Raw genomic sequence first — 22,045 nt, 5'->3', positions numbered from 1 at the left:
CCTGAAGTGGGTCTGGGTTTTTCTAATCCACTTTTCTTTTTTTGCAAATCAAAGCATACTTTTTTCACTTATTTTATTCTATTTTTAATTTTTATTTAATTTTTTTATTTTAATTTTTTAATTAAGATTTTTTATTTTACAACATTCAGTTCAGCATGATTTTGAGTTCCAGATTTTCCTCCCCAACCCCCCGAGACAGCATGGAGTCTGATATATCTTCTACATATAACTTCATATTAAAGTTATTTACACAATAGTCAAGTTGTAAAGAAGAATTATCACCAATGGAATGAATCATGAGAAAAAAGAAACAAAACCAAAAAAAAACTAAAACGAAAGAGGAAAAAGAAAAGGAGAGCAAATAGTTTGCCTCAATCTGCATTCAGACTCCATAGTTCTTTCTCTGGATGTAGATAGTTCTCTCCATCATGATTCCTTTGGAGTTGTCTTTGAACCTTGCTTGTATTGCTGAGAAGAGCAAAGTCTATCAGGGTTAGTCATCACAGAATCAATATATCTGTGGTTGTGTATTATGTTCTCCTAGTTCTGCTCCACTCATTCAGCATTATATCATGTAGGTTTTTCCAGGTTATTATGAAGTCCTTATATTCCCCATTTCTTATAGCACATTAGTATTCCATTACATTCATATACCACAACTTGTTCAGCCATTCCCCAATTGATGGGCATCCCCTTGATTTCCAATTCTTTACTACTACAAAAAGAGCTGCTACAAATATCTTTGTACGTGCGGGTCCTTTTCCCACTTGTGTGATCTCTTTGGGATACAGCCCTAGAAGTGGTATTGCATTTTTCACACAGCTACCAAAATAATCTTCCTTAATTCGAGGCCTAACAATGTCATTCCCTCATACATAAACTTTCAGTTGCTCTCTGGTGCCTATGGTATAAAATAAAAAGTCCTGAGTCTGACATTTAAGGCCTTTTTCATAATCCACTTCTAATTTATCTTTCCAGCCTAATTTTATCATCACTCCCTTTCATGCATTGTCCGTTCTATCCTGTAGAACTGGGCTATTGTTTCTAAAATTCAGAAGTGCTATCTCCAGTCTCCATCTCTGAATGCAATGATTTAAATGGGATATACCCCCCCACCCCATCCCCCTTGAGGCCCACACCCATGCTTGGAATGCACTCTCTCTTTATCTTTTCCCAGCCGCTAGTGCTTTTCCTCAAACTACCTTATATTTAACTACTTTGCACACATTTCTATATGTGCTTGTTGTCTCCCCAATTAGAACATAAACCCATTGTGATAGAGGTTATTTCATTCTTTGTACCCATATCCCCAGTACCTAACACAGTGCCCACCATATAGTAGACACTTAAATAATTGTCGATGAGTGGGTGGGTCAGTCTCTACCTTTCAGAATCCTTGTCTTCCTTTAAGGCTCATCTCAGGGGTCACCTCCTCTGGGATACCTTCCTAGATCTCACCACCTAAAAGTAAGCTCTTCATCCTCAATGTTTCTAGAACATTTTGCCTGGATCTCTCTTTTGCCCCTGTCTCAACTTACTATGTATTATAGAAGTGACAGGAGACTGGGCAGAATGCAAGCACTTTGAGGGCAACAATTTGTTTTGGTATTGTCTTTGCATTTTGGGTACCTTGCTTAAATGAGTACTATATAAGGATTAATTAATATATTAATTAATTTAAAATATAATCAATTAATATAATAAAGAGAAGTCTGTTGAATCGATTCATCAGATTCTTCAGTGCTGAACAAGTGCATGCGATCTATTTGGGAAAGCATAGCTAACCCTTTTGCTGGGTAAAAATGCACTAGGATGATTTGAATTAATTAGATTCCTGCAGTTATGTTCATTCCAGTCTATGGTGAGCTCAAGGACAACTAGCTGGGATTGGGGAATTTTGTTGACACAAGTGAAAGAGGCGGAGAGAGTTTCTTTCTCATCTCATCAACATAAAGGTAAACAGCCTCAAGCCTATTATAAATGGAGGCTAAAGTGCCCTCTGTCACTCAGAGCTGCAGCTGGCACGGGGAGAACTACCTGTCTGTCCCTTTGGAATACAGATAAGAGGAGGATCAGGACAGCATGAGTTCCAAGCCAAAGTCAGTGGGGATCATCGGAGCTCCTTTCTCAAAAGGACAGGTGAATAAATAGCTCCATTCGTCATTCTCATTCTTTTAAATGTATGGCTACAGTATGGATTTTGTTGAAGGTTTTTAACCTTTAAAATGTATGTCTGGTCCTTTTGATGGTCTCTTGCTATGTAGACCTGCAGAGTTATTATCAAAAAGTCACATAATTCTGTGGAACATTTGGAGTTGGGTCACAGCCCAGCTTATTCAGCTGCTTCTGATCTTTGCCAAAGTTAATTATATTTGGACTGCTCTCTTGTTTTTAAAAAAGTCATCAGGTATTTTTAAAATGGAAAATAATTAATTCCGTCTCAATTGGAATGAAATCTTATCACATTAATTCTCCATACTAAAGTGGATTTTTTAAAGTTTAAGAAAATGCCAGCTTTAGTCATTTAATCAATGCCTAGAAAAACTCATAAATTAAGTCATCCTTCAGTAATTTGCATAATTTTAGAGTGATTGCCTTATACATAGTGTATTTTTTTCAAATTTAAATGATTCATCTTTGACATTGAACTTTAATGAGAATTGTTAACTGTTATGTAGATGGAATCTTGTATTAAATAAAGATTTCCTTTTCAGAAAACACCAATGGTAACATAATATTCAATTGGCCACTTGGAGCTCTATTATAATCTCATTCGATAATTGAATCATAGATAAAGAACTGGAAGGTACCTTGAAAGCCTTCCGGTTCAATTTCCTCATTTTATAGATGAGAAAACTGAGGCACAGAGAGGTTAAATAACTTGTTCCCTTTCCATTTTATTTTAATAATAATAAAATAATATTTACATATTGTATTTTAAGGCTTACATTTTGGTGCATTCGTTTATTATTTAAGGACCTATTAGGACAAGACACCTTATATGGACTATCTTTCCCTGCCTCCCATTTTGTAATGTATCAACAAGGTAACCAGAACATACTGCCTTGTGAATTTCCGAAAGCACTATCTCAGCTCATGTAAATAATGTTATACAGACAAACCTACAGTCAGCTGTTACCTGCACTTCACTCAGATATTAGGTCACTAATTAAAATGCGGAAAAGATAGGAAAAACTGAGAATGAACAAAGAAAGAACTAATAACAAAGATACTTTCATGTGGTGCTTTCTCTTAAAAGATATTAACGGCTAGAAAGAGGAAAAAGAATTGCATCTTCCTCTCTCCCTTCTTTGCAGAGGTAGGAGGTCATGGGTGTGGCATATTGTATTTACTATTCATTTCTCACAACATGTTGATTAGTTCTGCTGACCTGCTCTTCTTTCCTTTCTTCCTTCCTTCCTTCCTTCCTTCCTTTCTTTCTTTCTTTCTTGCTATTTTTCTCCTTTCTCTTCTTTCTTCCTTTCTTTCCTTCCTTTTTTTCTTTTAAAAAAATTTAGATAAGGAATGGCTTTCAAGGGAGAGGGAAGGGGAAGGAAAAAATGAAGGTAATATTCAGAAGTGAAGGTAATATAAAACTAAAATATATCAGTAACAATTTTTGAAAGATATTTCTTTACTTTTAGGGGTCTTTCAGTCCCTTCCCCCTGGCTTGATTGGGTTTTCCTAGTTATTGGGGACTTAAAAAAATTTTTTTTGAATTTCTCAATTATAACTCGCATTTTTCATGGCCAAGCGTAACATCGGCAAAGATTATAAAGTGCAGAAAGCAATAGGTCCTGCTAAAAGGGTATCTGGATGACGGTCAAAATTATTTCTGTTCTTTTCAGGTACCCCTATAATTCTTTTTTCAAAGGGTAGAGAGATTTACAAAATAGAAAAGGGGAATGTTTCCCAGAACCAGAAGGGTTTCTTGAGATCACATTTTTAGAACTATAGGTAACCTTAGTATCTTTCTACCTTCTTCATTTTAAAGTTAAAGTAACTAAAGCCTGGGGCGCTGGGTGGGAGGGTAGAAATATTTGTTCTTGGTGATAGCAGAGTCAGGATTCAAACCCAGGTACTCTGACTCTACATGTAGCTCTCCTTCCATTGTACCATATTAGGAAAAGTACTAAAAACAGGCTGTTCTAATGAAAACACAAAACATAATTCTGTTAGCCTGCTTCATGGAACAGTTTATATGAAAGATGGAAATGAAAGAACTAAATAAACCAACTTTGGCTCTTGTGGGTGGGCACGCTGTCATAAATCTACCAGAATGCCTTGATTTCCCAATCAACTAATTAACAGTAATTTGACTAGTTTTAGATCTGCTAGTGCAGATTAGCACTAATACTAATGTACAGGTGATGGGCCCTACGCTCTGGGGGCTGGGCCCAGCCTAGCGAAAGTAGATTGATCCAAAGAAGGTGTCAGGAAATTGGTTGGGGATAGGGGAAAAAACCCTAACACAAATGGATCCAAGAGGAAAAGACCGAAAAAGAAGCATAAATGGGACTTTGAAATGGGTCTTTGAAATTTGAAAAAAAAAAGAAACACATGTTGTGGTTTAGCAAGTAAATGCGATTCTTGCCAAATTAGAAGTCTAAACCATGTAGATTTTTAATTTTTTTTTAAGTATATGAAGGGCAGTATGCCCTGTATTTATTTAAGGAATCTTTGAAAGATGAAGCCATTGAAAAGGGAGATGAGAGATGAAAAGAAATTAAGGAAAGGATTGGGATGAAGCAAAGTATAATAAGTATCAATTAACTACATTTTTCAGGACGAATTATCAGGAAGGAAAGAAGTTGAAGTTGTGACAGAGTATCCGGTCATTTTCCTTGAGAAAAAATATGAACTTAAATTTAAGCTCATGTTATCTAGTACTGAGTAGAGAAGTACTCATCTTTGTATAGAACTTCACAGTTGACAAAAGTGAATCGTTTTCTTTGCTGAAAAAACTTCTTGAGAAAGAGATTATTTAATAAAAGGATAACAATTTAAAGAGAGAGAATCGATTACCTGATCTTTTACCTAAGCTGTGTATATTATGTATGTTAGAATCTCCTGACTGGTTCACAAATGTGTTTTCCAGTTGTACTGTACTCCCCCCACCTCATTTAGAATCCACTTTATACAAAATAGATTAAGCAAATGGATAACTTGTAATGTCTTCATAGCTGAAATGCTTCTGAGCACATTCAAGCAAGTTCTACGATTTTTCTCCCAACCCTAATTCCTGGGAGTGGCTTATAGCATCCCTGGAATTTGTCTTTCCTTTCTCTGGCCCAGCTTCAGTTTCTGTTCACTTGCTCTATCCCTCAACATGCTAAATAACTTCTTCTAACCAGTGCTAAGCTGTCAGGGTATCAATGTTGGGGAGAGAGAGGTGTCTTATCTTAAAAAGGAGGAGCTGAGAAAAGAGAGAAGAGTGAATCTTCTTTCGTAGATCTTGAAATACATGTGTATAAAAAGCCCTGAAAGCCTTAAATTGATGCAAGGTCAGTTGTTTCACTTATTATTGCATGGTCAGAGAGTGACAGGAGCCAAAGAAACACTGAGTCATATTGTTTATGTGTTGCTCAGAGTCAAGCAAACTTGGGTTTGAATCCTACTTCTTATGCTTTCTTTTTTTTTTGAGATTTTGATTAAAGGAGCCATCCCTTGATTAACTTCTTAAAGAGGTCTATTCACCGAATGGGTGCTACCTCACTCAAAGTGAGAACTTGAAAAGACCTTAGCCTGAAAGGGCTGTAGTCTCCCAGTGCATCCTGGTCCATCACCAGTTATGCCGGTGAATATCAGGCCACTGGACCTAGATGTCTCTGGAGGAGAAAGTGAGGCTGGTGACCTTGCACAGCCCTGCCTCACTCAAATCAAAGTCAAGTACAAGTAGTGTTATCATCTCCCTGATGTCCTGGTCCTCTTCAATAATGAAGGACAAACACAACAACAACATCCTTACAAGCATGGTAACCACTGGCAAATCATTTAATGTCTCTGAGCTTCAGTTTCCTTATTTTTAATGTGAGGATAATGATACCTGTATTATTTTTATATCACAGAGTTGTTTGGGGTTTTTTTGAGACGGGGTTCAAATGCAAGTGCTTTGCAAACTTTTAAAGTACTACATAAATGTTAGCTATGTTTATGATTAAATCCTTACAATATTTCTGAACTAAGGCTTCAATATGGAATACGAGGGAGGTATTTACAGTTTAGCAGAGAGAGGATAAAATGTGTCATAGAATTTAGATAATTTAGTACATCCCTTCCCCAATTTTATGGCTGAAGAAACTGAGGCACAGATAGAGTGAAATGACTTGTCCGAGGTCTCACAGGTAATTACATAGAAAGAGGAATGATTTAAACCAAGTTTCTTTGACTTCAAAGCCAGCGCCCCTTCTGTCACACCACATTTGAATCAAATAACCTTGTGTTATTATATGAAACCAGTACGACATGCTATTTTGTGCATAATAGGACCAAAACAAAAGAGAATGAGATCTGGTTTGGGTGACTATTGGTGAAACAAGTTAGAATGACAATCAGGGCCAACCTGGTTTTGCAGGATCTTGTCTTAATGCTGATTGTCAGAATATAAGTGAGTAATTGCTGTTCCTAGCTGAGTGCCTACCATATGAGTCTGGCTCCTCGAGTCTACTGCGTGTTACTACCCCTGCTATGCGCACACCAACTATGGGAATGAGGCTAAAAGTCTATCTTCCATTAAATCAGTGTTATCATTATCCAGCAGTGAGCCTGATGGGAGAGGAAAGTCTAACCACCTAGTTCTGATTTGGCAGTGTGAGATTCAGGACAAAGTAGCATGAGGCCAAAGAACCAGGGTTAGCTCTGAATATTGGCCTCGATCACCTCCACACCATCAGCCAACAAAATAAACAGCTATTGATTAACTTGTCTGTTTGACTTCTACCCAATAATGGGTGGGTGGGGTGGGGAAGAGAGGGAGAAAGATACACTTAGGAACAAAACAGTAGCTTTCTCTCCAGAGGAACAAGCAGGAATAGATGTTTGAGCAATTGATTTTGGGTGTCCATAACTTTCTTGAAGTGAACATAAACTCAGAAGAAGTCCTGCTGTTTCTCTTCAAAGCGTGGTTGAGATGTCACTGACTCCAAGAAACCCTTCTGTAATCTACTCCCTTGAAACCTGTCCTATAGTTAATTCTGTCTTTAAATTACCAGAAGTTTACTTCCCTTGGCACATATTTTTGGCCTCATAGTAGCATGCAGAGATCTCAAGGTTAGAGTCTGTCTTTGCATCTCCAGTACCCATGGGTCCAATCACCAAACATGGGGCCTTGCTCATAACAGAAACTTAGTGAATATATGTAGCATTAAGATCAGTTTAAGGCAAACATTAAAATGCATGATTTTTAAGAGTTTCTTTTCTTTTATTGAAAGGCACTCCCCACAAATTGCTGCTCTAAACCATGCTGTTTTATAACTCTGTTGTTACAGACAAACCTTGTCTTAAAATCTACAAACCCTGCTTGTTAAAAAAAAAAAATCATTAGACCAGTTGCCCAATCGGGACACTTCTTAAAGACTTCATTGCCCCAGTAACATTGTTTCACTTAACAGCTGTTTCTTTTTCCCAGAGCCAAGGGAAATATTGCTATAGTATGTTTCCAGTCTGCACAGCTAGGTGGTACAGTGGATAGAGGACTGGTCCTGGAGCCAGGGGGATTCATCTTCCTGAGTTCAGATGCTGGCCTCAGGCATTTACTAGCTATGTGACTGGGGAAGTCATTTGACCTTATTTGCTTCAAGTTCCTCATCTGTAAAATGAGCTGGAGAAGGAAATGGCAAACCGCTCCAGTATCTGCCAAGGAAACCCCAAATGGGATCAGAGAGAGTCAGACATGACTGAAATGAACGAACAACAATAACAGTACCACCTTGCCTCTGTTTATTATAGGGAGAATAGTTCGCTTCATGAACAGGGACAAGGTATGAAGAAAGCAAATTGCTCACCTCTGGTCCCTTCTCCATTACACTAAATGTAGTTAGTGGTGAAAGCTTTTCTTAGATAGTCCTTCAGGTGACTTGAAAGAGCTGAGGAGAAAGAAGGTAGTGGGTGAGAAGGCAGTAGGAGTGGTTAGAGAAATTGCTTTGGTTTTTTTTTTTTGGTTGTTGGTTAGTTTTTTTGTTTTTTTTTTTTTTTTTGCTGTTCGTGGTGGTGGTAGTGGTCGTTTTTTCGGTATGTCATAGCTATTAAATAAAAAAGTTTGATGTTTAAAAAAACTCCAACAGCACAGGTGTCATTTCCTAATGACTCCTTGCTCCTCAGAGAACCCTCCCTTTTAACAAAGAAGTATACTGTATATGAATCACTGTGGTATTTGAGTGAAACAGAATATTTTCATGCCATAAGAATTGACAAGTATGAAGAATTCAGAGAAGCTTGGGAAGACTTATATCAACGGATGTGGGGGAAAGGAAGCAGAAGCTTATTTGTACAATGACCACAATAATTTAAAGGAAATCAGCTCCTTTCCCTGACATTGGCATCAGCTTTCTTCTTCTCCTTTCTCCCTTTCTTTTGTTTCAGGCTTTTTTGGTATGAAATGGTGGGAGAAGAGAAAGAAACCATCTCTCTACTTTAATTGCTTTTCTGCTGCTCTCACCATCAGTCATTGGCTAAGGGAGAAATGAGTGAAGATTGACACTAGATGGGAAGAAAGAAGTGAGCAGTAGGAAGGAGAAAGAAGGGAGACAATTTATTAGATTCAATTTAGCTGTCATTACCAAGACAAGTGTGAAATAGCTTCTACGTTCAAGATTGCTATATTTTAGTGGACAGAAACTGTAAACAGAAAAAAAAATAATGAAAGAAGGGAGCTGGGAAGAAGGGGTGTGTGTGTGTGCTGGGGGCAGGGTGAGTTTGGATTTATGACTATAGGTTGCCACCTGCAATTAAACTAGTCTGGTTTGTTTGGGAGATGAGAGCCTTCCTGTTGTAATGATTCATTAAGGGTGAATCTAGATTACCACAGAGGAGGGCTGGCCTGCTAATCAACTCTATTTTCTAGACATTTCATAACTAAACTCCTTTAGGGGCAGGGGCAATTTTAGCCTTTGTCTTTATATCCCCAGTGCCTAATACAGCATCTGGTGCATAAGAGATGCTCAGTAATTGCTGGTTGGATGATTGGTTGATCACTGTATGAGCAAAGCTACCTTTTTTTTCTTGCAGGGCAATTGGGGTGGGTCAAGTGTCTGAGGTTGGATTTGAACTCGGGTCCTCCTGACTCCAGGGCCGGTGCTCTCCTCACTGTGCCACCTAGATGCCCCCTAAACAAACCTACTAACAGCAGATTGCTCAGCAGCATAGCCTCAGAGGTCTAAAAACTATGGCTTGGAAAAACAAGATATAAAACAGGGCTTCTTAGCTTCTTAAATAGAGTCCTTGAACTTGTTTAAATATTTTGACAACTGCATTTCAATCCAATTGAATCCTTTGTAATCCTATGTGTTTTATTTTGTGTATTTTAAATCAGAGTCAGGGGAGAAGCTAGAGGTGGTACTTTTCTGAAAGGCAAAACATTAGAGTCCACAGGTTTTATCAGACCAACAAAGGGATCCACGGCAAAAGGTTAAGGATCCCTGATCTAGAAAGAAATCTAGTAGCAGTACCTTCCACAAGTTTTGAGGAATAACAATAAGAAGCTAGAGTTCTCCTGGGCCTCCAATTGGGATTGTTATCACCCATAAGTGTGGAAAGAAGAGTATCTTAAGGGTCCAAGAAACTCACACTTCTTCTGTTTTGCATCCCAGGGCAGGAAAAGAGGGCCCCCTTGTGGACAGAGTAGATTTGCTCTGGTTTCACTTGCATCCCAAAGCCCAAAAGAATATTTGAGTAAGTAACCCAGTGTGCTTATAATCAATCACATTGGTCTGTTACCTTTCATGACTTCCTTTTACTTTGACAGTTAGAAGGGATTCCTACAGAACAGTATAATTTGTATGAAATTTCTTGAATCACCTCCAACACCTTAGGATACTGTTCAAAATGCCATTTTTTTCAGTCACATCTATTTTGGCTTCGGCTCATTATCTGTTGAGTTGCATTTATATATCCACATAAAATCTTCAGAGAAATTTTTCACCGTTCATTCTCCAAAAAATGAATCTTATATAGTGAAAAAAAACAGCTCCTTAGCCTCAAGGATCTCACAGTTTAATTGAGGGCGATGACCTGCACACAAGCAATAACAACCAGAATCTATATACCCCTTTCTATTCAAGTATTTCAAAAAGATCATATGCGACAGGTGATATCCATTTCTTTTCAGTATAAGATATAAAATGATTAGCATCTGAATAAATTATTTTTTTTCCCAATCCTCAGCCACGAGGAGGGGTAGAAGAAGGCCCTGCAGCACTGAGAAATGCTGGCCTCACTGAAAAACTTAAGGAACAAGGTAAGTGCCATCACAAGACTGAGATCATTCTGATTTACTCTCCTCAGTGAAGAGAGAAACAAGTTCATGTCAATGCATGGTGACTCAGGGTAGATCTGACATTTTCTCCCCCCCAATTGAAGGGCACAGAGCTTCAGAGACTGTGCACAACTTGAAAAAGAATTATGAACTGCGTAGGAAACAGAAGTATTCAATAAGCATGTGATGAATGAATGGATACTCCAAGGGTGAAGTCCATGATCAGGAAATGGATTCTTGAAAATGACCGTTTGCCCAAGCTCCACATGGGTTGAGATAAAAAGTCTAGCAGTGGTCAGACATTACCTGATGTCCTCTTTCTATAAACCCACCTTTCGTTGTTATACAGTTGTTTCAGTTGTGTCCAACTCTTTGCAACCCCATTTGGCATTTTCTTGATAAAGGTACTGGTGTGGTTTGCCATTTCCTTCTCCAGATCATTTTATAGATGAAGAAACCTGAGGCAAACAGGGTTAAGTGACTCGCCCAGGGTCACACACCTAAGTAAGTGTCTGAGCCTGGATTTGACCTCAGGTCAAATCTGGTGCTCTATTCACTATGCCACCTACCTGTTCCATAAGCCCACCTATCTAGGGAAAAATCCAGGCAGAAGGTTGGGGGTAGGTGTTTTTTTTTTCACCTAGTTTTGAGAGAAGCAGGTCTAAGGACAATACTAGTCTTATGTTAAACTCCCTCCTAAAGAACAATTTTTATGGTATTAATATGTGTTTATCAATCTAGACACTTTGCCGTATCCTATAAAGAGCTGAGATGTTACATTGTAGAACTCTGAGGTTACATAAAAACCTATAGGACCTGCCCAAGATCACATAACGCAGGCTTTCCAAGCAGCCATCCTTCACTCTCACTACATGATTAGCTCCCCCTTTTTTTCTGGTCATACATATAACTCTGATGTTATGTTTTATAGCACTTATCCTGAGCAATTCTTCATTGTTAATGTGCTACAGTCTATTGGTGTCAATCATGCCCGCAAGGCTAGGGTACATACCAACAACAGCTTTTAGTTCATGGTACCACTCTAGAATCTAAAATCTCGATAGAATGGTCATGTCTGTCCTCATGCTTGGGCCTCAATAACGTAGACAAACTAAGTGAAGTAGCCCTAGCCTTCTCTCTGTGTGTGACGTAGTTTTTATTTCAAATTACTCCTTCAAAGAAACAAATCTTGGGCTTGTCTGAGTTGTGGTCTTAACTTAGTCACATGCTATGAACTTCTTTGTAACACCAAAATTTCTATGGTTTAATCAGTTGGAGTACTTCAATAAAACTGCTTTTCCACACAATAGTTTTATGAATTGTTGTGGCCATCCCCCTCCTCCCTAGCCTCTCCCCCTCCCCCCAAAAAACCCCTCTAATCCCCGGACACCAACTTTCTGAAAAAGGAGCAACTCAGAATTTAGCTGGGGATGAAAGCTGTCTTGTACTGATATCTTATACTAGGCAGCTAGGGGGCGCAGTGGACAAAATAATAGCAGCCTATGGGGACGGGGGTGGGGTGGGGTGGGTATTATATATTTCCTTATAGGGTAACAAAACTGGACCAGGTATTGTTTCAGAAAAAAACCCACTTCAGTGGCCTTATGCAGTACCTTTTAAGGTGCATAGGTCTAGAGTTGTTGAGGGTAACCTGCATTTCTGTTTGTTTCCATTGTAGAGTGTGATGTGAAAGATTATGGGAACTTGGTCTTTGCTGATGTGCCTAATGACACCCCCTTTCAAATTGTGAAGAATCCAAGAACTGTGGGCAAAGCTAATGAGCATCTGGCTGGAGTGGTAGCCGAAGTGAAGAAGAATGGGAGAACCAGCTTGGTACTTGGCGGGGATCACAGGTCTGTCTCACTTTATGATTGTCACTGCATCACACAGACTTAAAAAGCTCTGACAGTACTGTTCCAAGCAGCAGCATCACATGGGGATAGCTCTGTAAGGTCTTTAAAATGTCGTCCTCACAACTCGGTGAAGTAGGTCATTACAGAATCATCCCCCTGTTTTTCAGACGAGAAAACAATGTGAGGAGTTGAAGTGGCTTCTTCATTGTCTCACAGTGCTTAGGAGCTGGAACCAGAACTTGACTCCCTATAGTTTGGCTCCAAGATCAAGTGCTTTTTGAGCTCTATACATACTGCCAAGAGAAGCTAGGAAGTCAACATTGAGGAAAAGTCACCAGAGGAATAGGGATGGGAATAGGCATTTATACAGCACCTACTATATGCCAGGTGCAGTGGATAAAACACTGGGCTTGGAATCAGGAAGGCTCATTTTCATGAGTTCAAATCCAGCCTCAGACACTTACTGGCTGTGTGACCCTGGGCAAGTCACTTAACCCTGTTTGCCTCAGTTTCTTCATCTGGATGAGCTGGAGAAGGAAATGGCCATGAAAACTCTAAATGGGACTTCAAAAAGTTGGATACAACTGAAAAATGATTGAACTGAGCTTCAATGTGCCAGACACCGTGCTAAGTGCTTTATAAATAAGATCTCATTTGACGCTTACAAAACCCTTGTGAGATAGGTGCTACTATTAGCCCCGCTTTACAGTTGAGCAAACTGAGGCAATCAGAAGTTAAGTGACTTGCCCAGGTTTACATAGCTAGTAAGTGTCTCAGGCTGGATTTGAGTCCACATCTTCCCGACTTCAGCCAAGCCCAAAGCTTATCCACTGTGCTACCTAGCTGCCCCGTTAATATTTCTATTTTTTTAAATGTCCATTACGGTTAGCAGGAAACTATTTACTTCAATATACTCTGCCAACCTCCCCTCTTTTCATTAACTGCGCAGTGGGTTTGTATTTTTTAAAAGACTATCTCAATGACTAATGAACAATCAAGCTATTTAAGCAACAAGTCAAACCCAAGCTAGCACTTCTAAACCCTCTTGGAAAGGTGATAGTCAATTTAGGATCATAAGATTTAGAACTAGAAGGGACTTATTAGACCAACCAGATAATTGTACAGACTAGGAGACTAAAGTCCAGACAAATCAAATGAATCACCTATCTTCATGTGGTTAGCAAAGAGTTGAGAGTAGACCGTACATCCTCTGACTTCAAACCTGACTTGAAATGACCACTTTACCCTGCTCTAATTTCCTCACTTTAAAGATGAGAATATGGGGGCCCAGAGATGGTAAGGGACTTGCCCAAGGTCACACAGTTAGCAAACAACAGGGTTGGGATTCCAGTCCAGTCTTCGGACTCCAGTGCCCTTTCCACTATTATACCTGGTCTCTCTTGTGTTGATCGATAATTGAATTGTAATGACAGGGAAGTGGACTTTGGTCTTCTGTATTTCATCAGATCCCTTACCTTTGTCCGAGATATTTCCTGATTCTTCCACACATGTAGATGTCCCAGGACAATTGGGGTAGATAGATGTTAGAGAGATTGATAATGTCAGAGGGATGGATGATTACCCCAATGATATGAACATGGCTATGGTTATCCATTGAGTTGGGAAGGAAGAATAGAAAATTTAAGCAAGGAATTTCCAAGTGGAACAGGACAAGAAGTCATCCAAGCTGCTTGGGCTCTTCTGGATACTCAAAACCATCCATCTCACACAGCAAAAGTTGAACTACTTAGCATTTACAAGGAAGGAGAAAGTGTGAGTTTAATGAAAGCTATCTAGGCTTTCAAGGCTCATAACACTGACAGTAGTGAAAGATTCACCATTAGGTAACTCACATTAGGGACTATAATATTTATTAAGCAGGGCTAGATGGGATTAGACAATAAACAGTTAACCTGAGAATGAGATTATCACAGAACAGTTTATTTGCATGGCTGATATTCTTAACCCATTTTCCCTCCTGCAATTTTGCTGAATTTTAACTACTATATTTGGACAGGATTAAAAAAAAAACCCTGCTATCACACCACGTAGTAACTTTTTAGGGTCAACATCAAGTAGTTACTATTTAGCACGAAGTATCATGGGCAAATGACATTGCTCTACACAATTATAACTTTTCTGACACGTCTTGTTTGTTGGAATGACCCACTGGTTACTACTCTTTTTCTCCCCCCAAAAGTTATTGTGATGTTCAAAGGAAAGCTTAGCAGGGTCTTTTACAAAGTGAACTTGTCATACATTGTGTAAAGATCATGTAATCTCTATGTTTACACAACTTTTCTGTTTCCAAAGTTTGGCGATTGGAAGTATCTCCGGCCATGCCAAAGTTCATCCTGATCTCTGTGTCATTTGGGTAGATGCACATAGTGATATCAACACTCCTCTGACAACCCTAAGTGGCAACTTACATGGACAGCCTGTGTCTTTCCTTCTGAAAGAACTAAAGGGACAGGTAAAGAAACATGTTCGAATTCTGTCATCTGAATTAGTTTTTAGAAACTTGGACAGACGGGAGAACAACTATCCTTGTAACTATCTTGTTTTCAGCAGGGCTCTCAACCACCATGGTTTCTACAGTGAGGCAGTTAGGTGGCATAGTGGTGGGCCTAGAGTTAGGAGGACCTGGGTTCAAAACTGGCCTGACACTCTTATCACCGGTGTAACCCTGGGCAAGTTACTTAACCTCTGCTGCCTCCGTTTCCTCATCTGCAAAGGGGAGGTAATAATAGCAGTGTGAGGATCAAGTGAAGTAATATTTACAAAGTGCCTGGCACATAGTAGATGCTTAGTAAATGCTCTTCCTGCACCTTAATAAATGCACTCTTCCTGCTCTTCCATCCCCAATGTCTAACCCAGGGGGCTGAGACATTTACAAGCCCAGATGCATCCTCCTAAGTGCTCTGCCCATTCCAGAAATCTGTCTCAGATGGTACACTTGGATTAGATAGATGTACATGGGTTTATATTAATGTAGCTTTAAGACTAATAGTGTGTTAAGTCTTTGGAAAGTCTTAGAAGGAATGATTCCTTCTTAAGGAACTTATATGAGATGGAATTACATATGGATTTAATTTTCTGTGCTAATGCCAATTAAAGCTTCTATTACTATTAATGATACAATTATGATTTAATTTTATACTTCACATGAAGCTGGTCTTAATTCATTAAAACAGGTTGGCTACTACTGGCTGAGTATTTTCTATTAATATGTTTGCAGAAATGTAGTGGTATTAGATGCCCAGAAGTGAAGTCTTATAAACTGGCAACAAAATATTCAACCAAATCTGCAAAACATCTGATTAATATGGACGAAACCAATTGATTGTCAGGGTGGATCTATGCAGAATAGATGACTTTCTATAAAAAAATCCTTTTAAAGACCACCAAAAGACTAATTGCTTCAAAATAGCTGCCCTAATGCTTAGATTCTATTAGTCCGCTCTTTTTTGGTTGAGGGACTGTGCCCAGAAAGTCCAAGTTTATAATCCACCCAAGTGGGGCAACAATTTTGACCCTTAGCACTAGGACATTCGTATGGGTCAGAAGATGGTAAGACAGAATGGGCTAGTTTATCAATCCACCAGTTGTCATATTAGAAAATAGGCCCCTGAAGGAACTCATGGGATAGTTAGTGCCATAGAATTCCTGAAGCCAGACTCCATGAAGGAGTTTGAAATATTTCCCACATAGTACTATTTAGCACCATCTCTCTTAAACAGACATACATATGTATATGTAACTTTTTTTTTGCATTCTAAATGTAATCTTGTCTATTGAACTTACAACAGTAAACAGGCTTGATTATGAAAGAACAATAAAAATAATGGAAGCATTATTTTTTTTAGATCCCTGATATTCCAGGATTCTCTTGGGTGACACCCTGCTTATCAGCTAAGGACATTGTATATATTGGGTTGAGAGATGTGGATCCTGGTGAACAGTAAGTGTATTTATTTCTCAGTTTTCTCTATTTATAATTTAATAATCTAATTTAGGCAGACATACAATTCATAGAATATAAATGTTTCATGTTTTTAATTGCATGGAACTTAAAAAACCCGGGCAAAGTTGGAAGCACTCCTATGCTATCCTATGCAAAGGAACTGTTAAAGTTTTTCTTAAAAATTTAGATTTACTTGTATCAGCTAAGAGAATACAAATGCTTCTGGGATACTTTGATGAATCTGTGGTCTTATTGTATGTGCTCCCTCTAGTGGTGCAGTCTTCCCATCCCATGTGACAGGTCCATGACCAATAACTTTTAAATAGAGGACTCCACCGAACATGCTAGGCTCTCTATGCTTCGTTGTATAAAATAACTGTGGAACATAGACCAGCCAGTGGCTTATCCCTTGCTCTTGCTAAATGACTGGCCCAATTTTTTTTTTACATTTCTGATGATACATTTAATGCCATTGCTCCTGGACAAATCTTAATTGGTAATATGCTATAGCCCACTTGTGCCCATCATGAATTTCTCCACTGACCTAGATCAATTATCTTTTCTTTTTCACAGTCGCATCCTTAAAGATCTGGGTATTAAATTTTTTTCAATGACTGAAGTGGATAAGCTTGGAATTGCCAAGGTGATGGAAGAAACACTAAGTTACTTAATAGGAAGGTAAGACAGTTTTTTGTGATTGTAAAAATTATTAATGATGTTGCTCTTCACAGGAACTGCCATCATTAAATATATAAGAATCAATATAGAAAACCTTAAGAAAACAACTATTGACTTCAGATAAAGCTGTATTGGGCTATTAGGTACAGTCCTTATCTATGAAATGTTAACATCTTTCAGTGTTTTTTTTTTCCCTTCCACTTGAAGGAAGAAAAGACCAATTCATCTGAGTTATGATGTAGATGGGTTGGATCCATCTCTGACACCGGCTACCGGCACACCCGTCCCTGGAGGTCTAACTTACAGAGAAGGTCTCTATATCACAGAAGAAATCTGTAAAACAGGTATGCCCAATATCTGAGAAAACGGAAAATGTAAATTTAAGACAAATAAAAGCCTCTGGGAACAAGGGGGTTAAAAGTCAGTTTACAGAAAAGTTGTTATCTATTTCCACTTCAAAATTGCTAGTATGTTAAAAAAAATAATCCAACATCTTGTGCATGATACTTCCAAGAATACTTTTGTAAAGATTGTTGTAGTACGCAGAAATCTGGCAAACTATCCTTTTCTTGTTTTTATTCCTTTGGTCAGTCCCCTCAACCTTTTATTGAATTTAAAATCTTGATGTCTTACAAAATGTATTTTTACCACCTGTTGTTATAGGGCTCCTCTCGGGATTAGACATAATGGAAGTCAATCCATCCCTTGGAAAAACACCGGACGAAGTAAACCGGACAGTGAATACTGCTGTTGCATTAGTTTTGTCCTGCTTTGGAGTAGCTCGAGAGGGCAATCACAGAGCCAATTGACTGTAAATAAGTCTGAATAATTCTGAAAAGGAACTGGGGGGGGATAGGTAGGGGGTGGGCAGAGAATTGATTAAGATTCAATGCTGGCTAACAATGAGCAACTCTAAAAATTGCGCTTAAGCTTACACTTTCCCCAAAGCCTTTTGCCAATAGGTAGATAATCCCTTCTTTAGTGTGAAATCAAAGTATTTTTGTTTGCCCTTTAGCTGTAATCAAGGGAAAAGACTTATAGTGACCTTGGGGAAGAGATATGTAAACTTGAGGCTAACTCATTAATTTGTTACAACAAACATGTATGTAGTGAAAACCAGTAACAGGAAGCAAATATTATGTGTGCCTGTACTGGAAATATATGCTAGAGACTAAACAGGTTACAGCAAGGATCATATTCATTCATCTGAGTTTTTAGTTCTTTTTATAGGGAAGAATAGCTTCAATAAGACCTATGCCTTCCCATTCTTCCACCAATAACACTGGAGATTTATTTTTATATGAGAAATATTTGCCTGAATAATTTAAAGTCTGTGAAGGGGAAATGCCTTGTTATGAAGTTTCTTTCTTCTAAAATGTCTGACTACTAATAAAAACACTTGGTCAAATTTATTTATATTATTAATTCATCTTTGAAAACTGGGCAAACTTTTATAAGAATGTTAACTTTTGATAACATACATCCATTTAAAGTAGTGTAAATGCTCTGAGGAAGAACACATTCTTCCCATATTATCATTTTCATTTTGTCTTCATTCTACTTAATGACTATGACATGTGAAGGACTGTATTATACCAACTTTATAGTCAGTACAGTAAAGTATCTTCTCTCAACAAAACATCACTCTTGAAGTAGCCATGAACTGAAAAATAGCAAAGATCTTTTATTTTCAAAGAAAGATGAACAGATTCCTTAACACTTCTAGGGAGTAAAAAAAGATTTTAAAAAAATAGCAAACACTTTGATTTCACATGAACACTTCAAACATTTGGAGGAATACAGTATTTTTGATATCCTACAAGGTCAAACCGTGGAATGCTAAGCCTATGAAGTTCAATCTTATGATTTCACTATAAAAATCTGTGTACTTTTTTAGAGGCAAAATGGGGTAGTAGAAAGAGTTCTGAACTTGCTGTTAGGAGATCTGAGTTCCAATTCTGGCTCCCATAACAGTTATCTGGCCTTGGGCTAAGTGGATTTAAAAGCAGTTTACTGCTTTTAAAGGGCCATGAGGAACAATCTATATAATTCTTAATGTACATATGTATTTTACATATGTAAAATACAAGTCATTATTTTACAATTTTTACATTATTTTCCTTGGGGAAAATTGAGACCCTATACAAATACATTATAGGTACAAGAATATCTTTTTAGGGTATCAGGTTCTGTTTCATCAATTGTTTTTTGAAATTTAATCAACTTTGCACTGAGAAGTAAAGAAATTCAAATCACCAATTGTATTAATAAAATTTCTTTAATTAAACAATATTTTACACTTCTTACAAGCACTGGTTCCATTTTTTGCTTTGCTTAAACTGCATACGGCACAAAATCCCACAAAATTTTCATTATACAAATATAAAGGTTTCAACATTATAAAAATTTAATTAAGACTAGACAGTAGAGCCATTATCCTTGAAACTTAAAAACATGGATTTTAAAATTCTTCGAAACATGATTTTCTTTGCATGGATAAATAAAATTTATCAATTATCTTCTTTATTGGAAATAACAGAATATGCGAATGGGAATTTACAATGATTTTTTTTTATAAAGAGTAAAAAACTCTTGTTAACCCTTCCTTACCAAATAACCAGAAGTATTTATATAGTGCCTACTATATAATATACTATGTTCTAGGCACCATGCTAAGTGCTTTACAAATATCTCATTTGATCTGATTTCCTATTGGAATAGGAATATTTCCTATTCCCTTTAAACAATCCAGGTTTGAAGACTGAGTATGACACGGAAAATAAAAATTAAAATAAGTAACTAACAAAGGAAGACTAATAAATAAAATTCAACTGATCCACCACTATGTTCCTAGAGTACCACTGATAAATTATTCTGGATAGCATAAGACGGCTTCTATTCTCTTGTAGTAGGTGGTAATGATAGATGTCCAGTAGATCCATCACATGATTCAACATCAAATTTTCAATTTGTTTTACCCTCTTCTAGCATGGTACTATGCAGCAGAAAAGTGTTCAGACCAACTGGGTTTTTCTCGCCATTTCCAAAGTAATCAGTGCTCCAATTTTCACCATGGGGCTTTACTGAGTTACTGGCAAAGCCACATTGACTGTCACTTGAGTAGGCTGAGGTGCTGGGGACCCATTGTTTATGGTTTGTGGAGGGACTGCAGCTGGTTCCATTTTGCTGATATGTGTTATGAATCGCAGTCTAAGTTTTAAAGCTGGTCTTAAATTGCAGATAATTTTCTCTACCTAAGAAAAGGGAATATATTAAGAAACATTAGATGTCATTTAGACCCACACATTTTAAACAAAGAACCTGTTAAGCAAAACTGCAAGAGACTATTTCAATCAGGTTTGTCTTTTTAAAATTTTTAATAATGCCATCTTCCTGAGAATATGGATGAGGCTTCATATTCTACAAGGTTCCTAACAAATGTATCATGAACAAAATTTATCAAGCTACTTATCTGGTGTTGTTTTGGATTAGTATTAGGGAAATTTTTATTCATAGCACTATGAATCATGAAGCTATGAAGCACTAAACTATCAATTTATTTACTGCTTCCCTTTAAATTCAACTCAAAAACCCTATTTTCCTTAGAAATATGTTCTCATCATATTTCTCTTTCGCCCCCATCCATCTTTTTCCTAACCTACTTTAGAATATAAAATCAAGTTTCACAGCTTTTCTCAGTTTTAATGGCACTTGCTTAGTCTCAGCCTAATTATCACTCTCTTCCTCCTTTTATCTGTCTTCCATCCCTGCAAGAAAAGACCAGCCAGAAAATAGTGAAAGAATGAGTCAACATTCAATAAACAAACATGTTAACAGGGTACAACGTACCCAGGCTTTGGAGAGATAAAAAAATAAAGACCCTGCCCTTGAGAACTTAACATCTGATAGAGAGACAAAACACCTAAGATACAAACTGAAGTGTGGTGAATGCATAAGAAAGAAATTATATGTATGGCAAATTGAAAAGTTTTTGTATAAACAAAGCCAATGCAACAAAGATTAGGAGGGAAGCAGAAAATTGGGAGAAAATCTTTACAACTAGTATCTCTGATAAAGGCCTAATCTCTAAAATATACAGGGAACTGAGCCAAATTGATAGGAATACAAGTCACTCCCCAATTGAGAAATGGTCAAAGGATATGAACAGGCAGTTTTTAAAGGAAGAAATTAAAGGTATTTATAGGCATACGAAAAAATGCTCAAAATCACTACTGATTAGAGAAATGCAAATCAAAACAACTCTTAGGTACCACATCTTTCCTGTCAGATTGGCTAACATGACAAAACAGGAAAATGATAAATGCTGGAGAGGATGTGGGAAAACTGGAACACTTGCAACACTTGGAGTTGTGAACTGATCCAGCCATTCTGGAGAGCAATTTGGAACTATGCCCAAAGGGCTATAAAATGTTCATACCCTTCAACCCAGCAATACCACTTCTAGGGCTGTATCCCAAAGAGATCACACAAGTGGGAAAAGGACCCGTATGTACAAAAATATTTATAGCAGCTCTTTTTGTGGCAGCAAAGAACTGGAAATCAAGAGGATGTCCATCAAGTGGGGAATGGCTGAACAAGTTGTGGTATATGAAGGTAATGGAATACTATTGTGCTATAAGAAATGGGGAAGATATGGACTTCATAATAACTTGGAAAAACCTACATGACATAATGCTGAGTGAGTGGAGCAGAACTAGGAGAACATTATACATAACCACAGATATATGGATTCTGTGATGACTAATCTTGATAGACTTGGCTCTTCTTAGCAATACAAGGTTCAAAGACAACTCCAAAGGACTCATGATGGAGATAGTTAAACTAGGGAGTCTGAATGCAGACTGAGGCAAACTATTTGCTCCCCCTTTTTTTTTCTCTTTTGTTTCTGTTTTTTTTGGTTTTGCTTCTTCTTTCTCATGATTCATTTCATTGGTCATAATTCTTTACAACTTGACTATTATGTAACTAAGTGTAATGCGAAGTTATATGTAGAAGATATATTGGATTCCATGCTGTCTTGGGGAGGGGAGGAGGGGAAAGAAAAATGGAACTCAAAAT

General features: G+C 37.7%; 2 protein-coding genes across 3 annotated transcripts in view; one reads left to right on the top strand and one right to left on the bottom strand.

The window, feature by feature from the left end:
• The first annotated feature begins 1,991 nt into the window (after positions 1 to 1,991).
• Positions 1,992 to 18,378, top strand: ARG1 (arginase 1). Its single transcript, XM_036766577.1, has 8 exons — positions 1,992 to 2,139; positions 10,381 to 10,453; positions 12,150 to 12,324; positions 14,638 to 14,797; positions 16,191 to 16,285; positions 16,862 to 16,966; positions 17,174 to 17,310; positions 17,630 to 18,378. The coding sequence occupies exons 1-8, from the start codon at positions 2,083 to 2,085 to the stop codon at positions 17,773 to 17,775; spliced, it is 948 nt and encodes a 315-aa protein (XP_036622472.1). The 5' UTR covers positions 1,992 to 2,082; the 3' UTR covers positions 17,776 to 18,378.
• Positions 18,379 to 18,625: 247 nt separating this feature from the next.
• The window catches only part of MED23 (mediator complex subunit 23), a 56,207-nt gene continuing 52,787 nt past the window's right edge, over positions 18,626 to 22,045 (bottom strand). For both annotated transcript variants that reach the window (XM_036766575.1, XM_036766576.1), the window contains one exon: positions 18,626 to 20,220. In XM_036766575.1, the coding sequence (XP_036622470.1) occupies positions 20,047 to 20,220 (174 nt within the window). In that variant the 3' untranslated portion in view covers positions 18,626 to 20,046. The remainder of the gene's footprint in view (positions 20,221 to 22,045) is intronic.

The sequence above is a fragment of the Trichosurus vulpecula genome, chromosome 7 (assembly GCF_011100635.1).
Source record: "Trichosurus vulpecula isolate mTriVul1 chromosome 7, mTriVul1.pri, whole genome shotgun sequence".
In the NCBI taxonomy this organism is placed as follows: domain Eukaryota; kingdom Metazoa; phylum Chordata; class Mammalia; order Diprotodontia; family Phalangeridae; genus Trichosurus; species Trichosurus vulpecula.
This window is presented reverse-complemented; position numbering and strand designations above follow the sequence as displayed.

Bases quoted from the DNA above. Each gene is read 5' to 3' on its own strand.
- ARG1 (XM_036766577.1), top strand. From the start codon at position 2,083: ATGAGTTCCAAGCCAAAGTCAGTGGGGATCATCGGAGCTCCTTTCTCA. The intron at 2,140-10,380 runs GTGAATAAATAG...CCCAATCCTCAG, and splicing joins CTCCTTTCTCAAAAGGACAG to CCACGAGGAGGGGTAGAAGA. The intron at 17,311-17,629 runs GTATGCCCAATA...CTGTTGTTATAG, and splicing joins AGAAGAAATCTGTAAAACAG to GGCTCCTCTCGGGATTAGAC.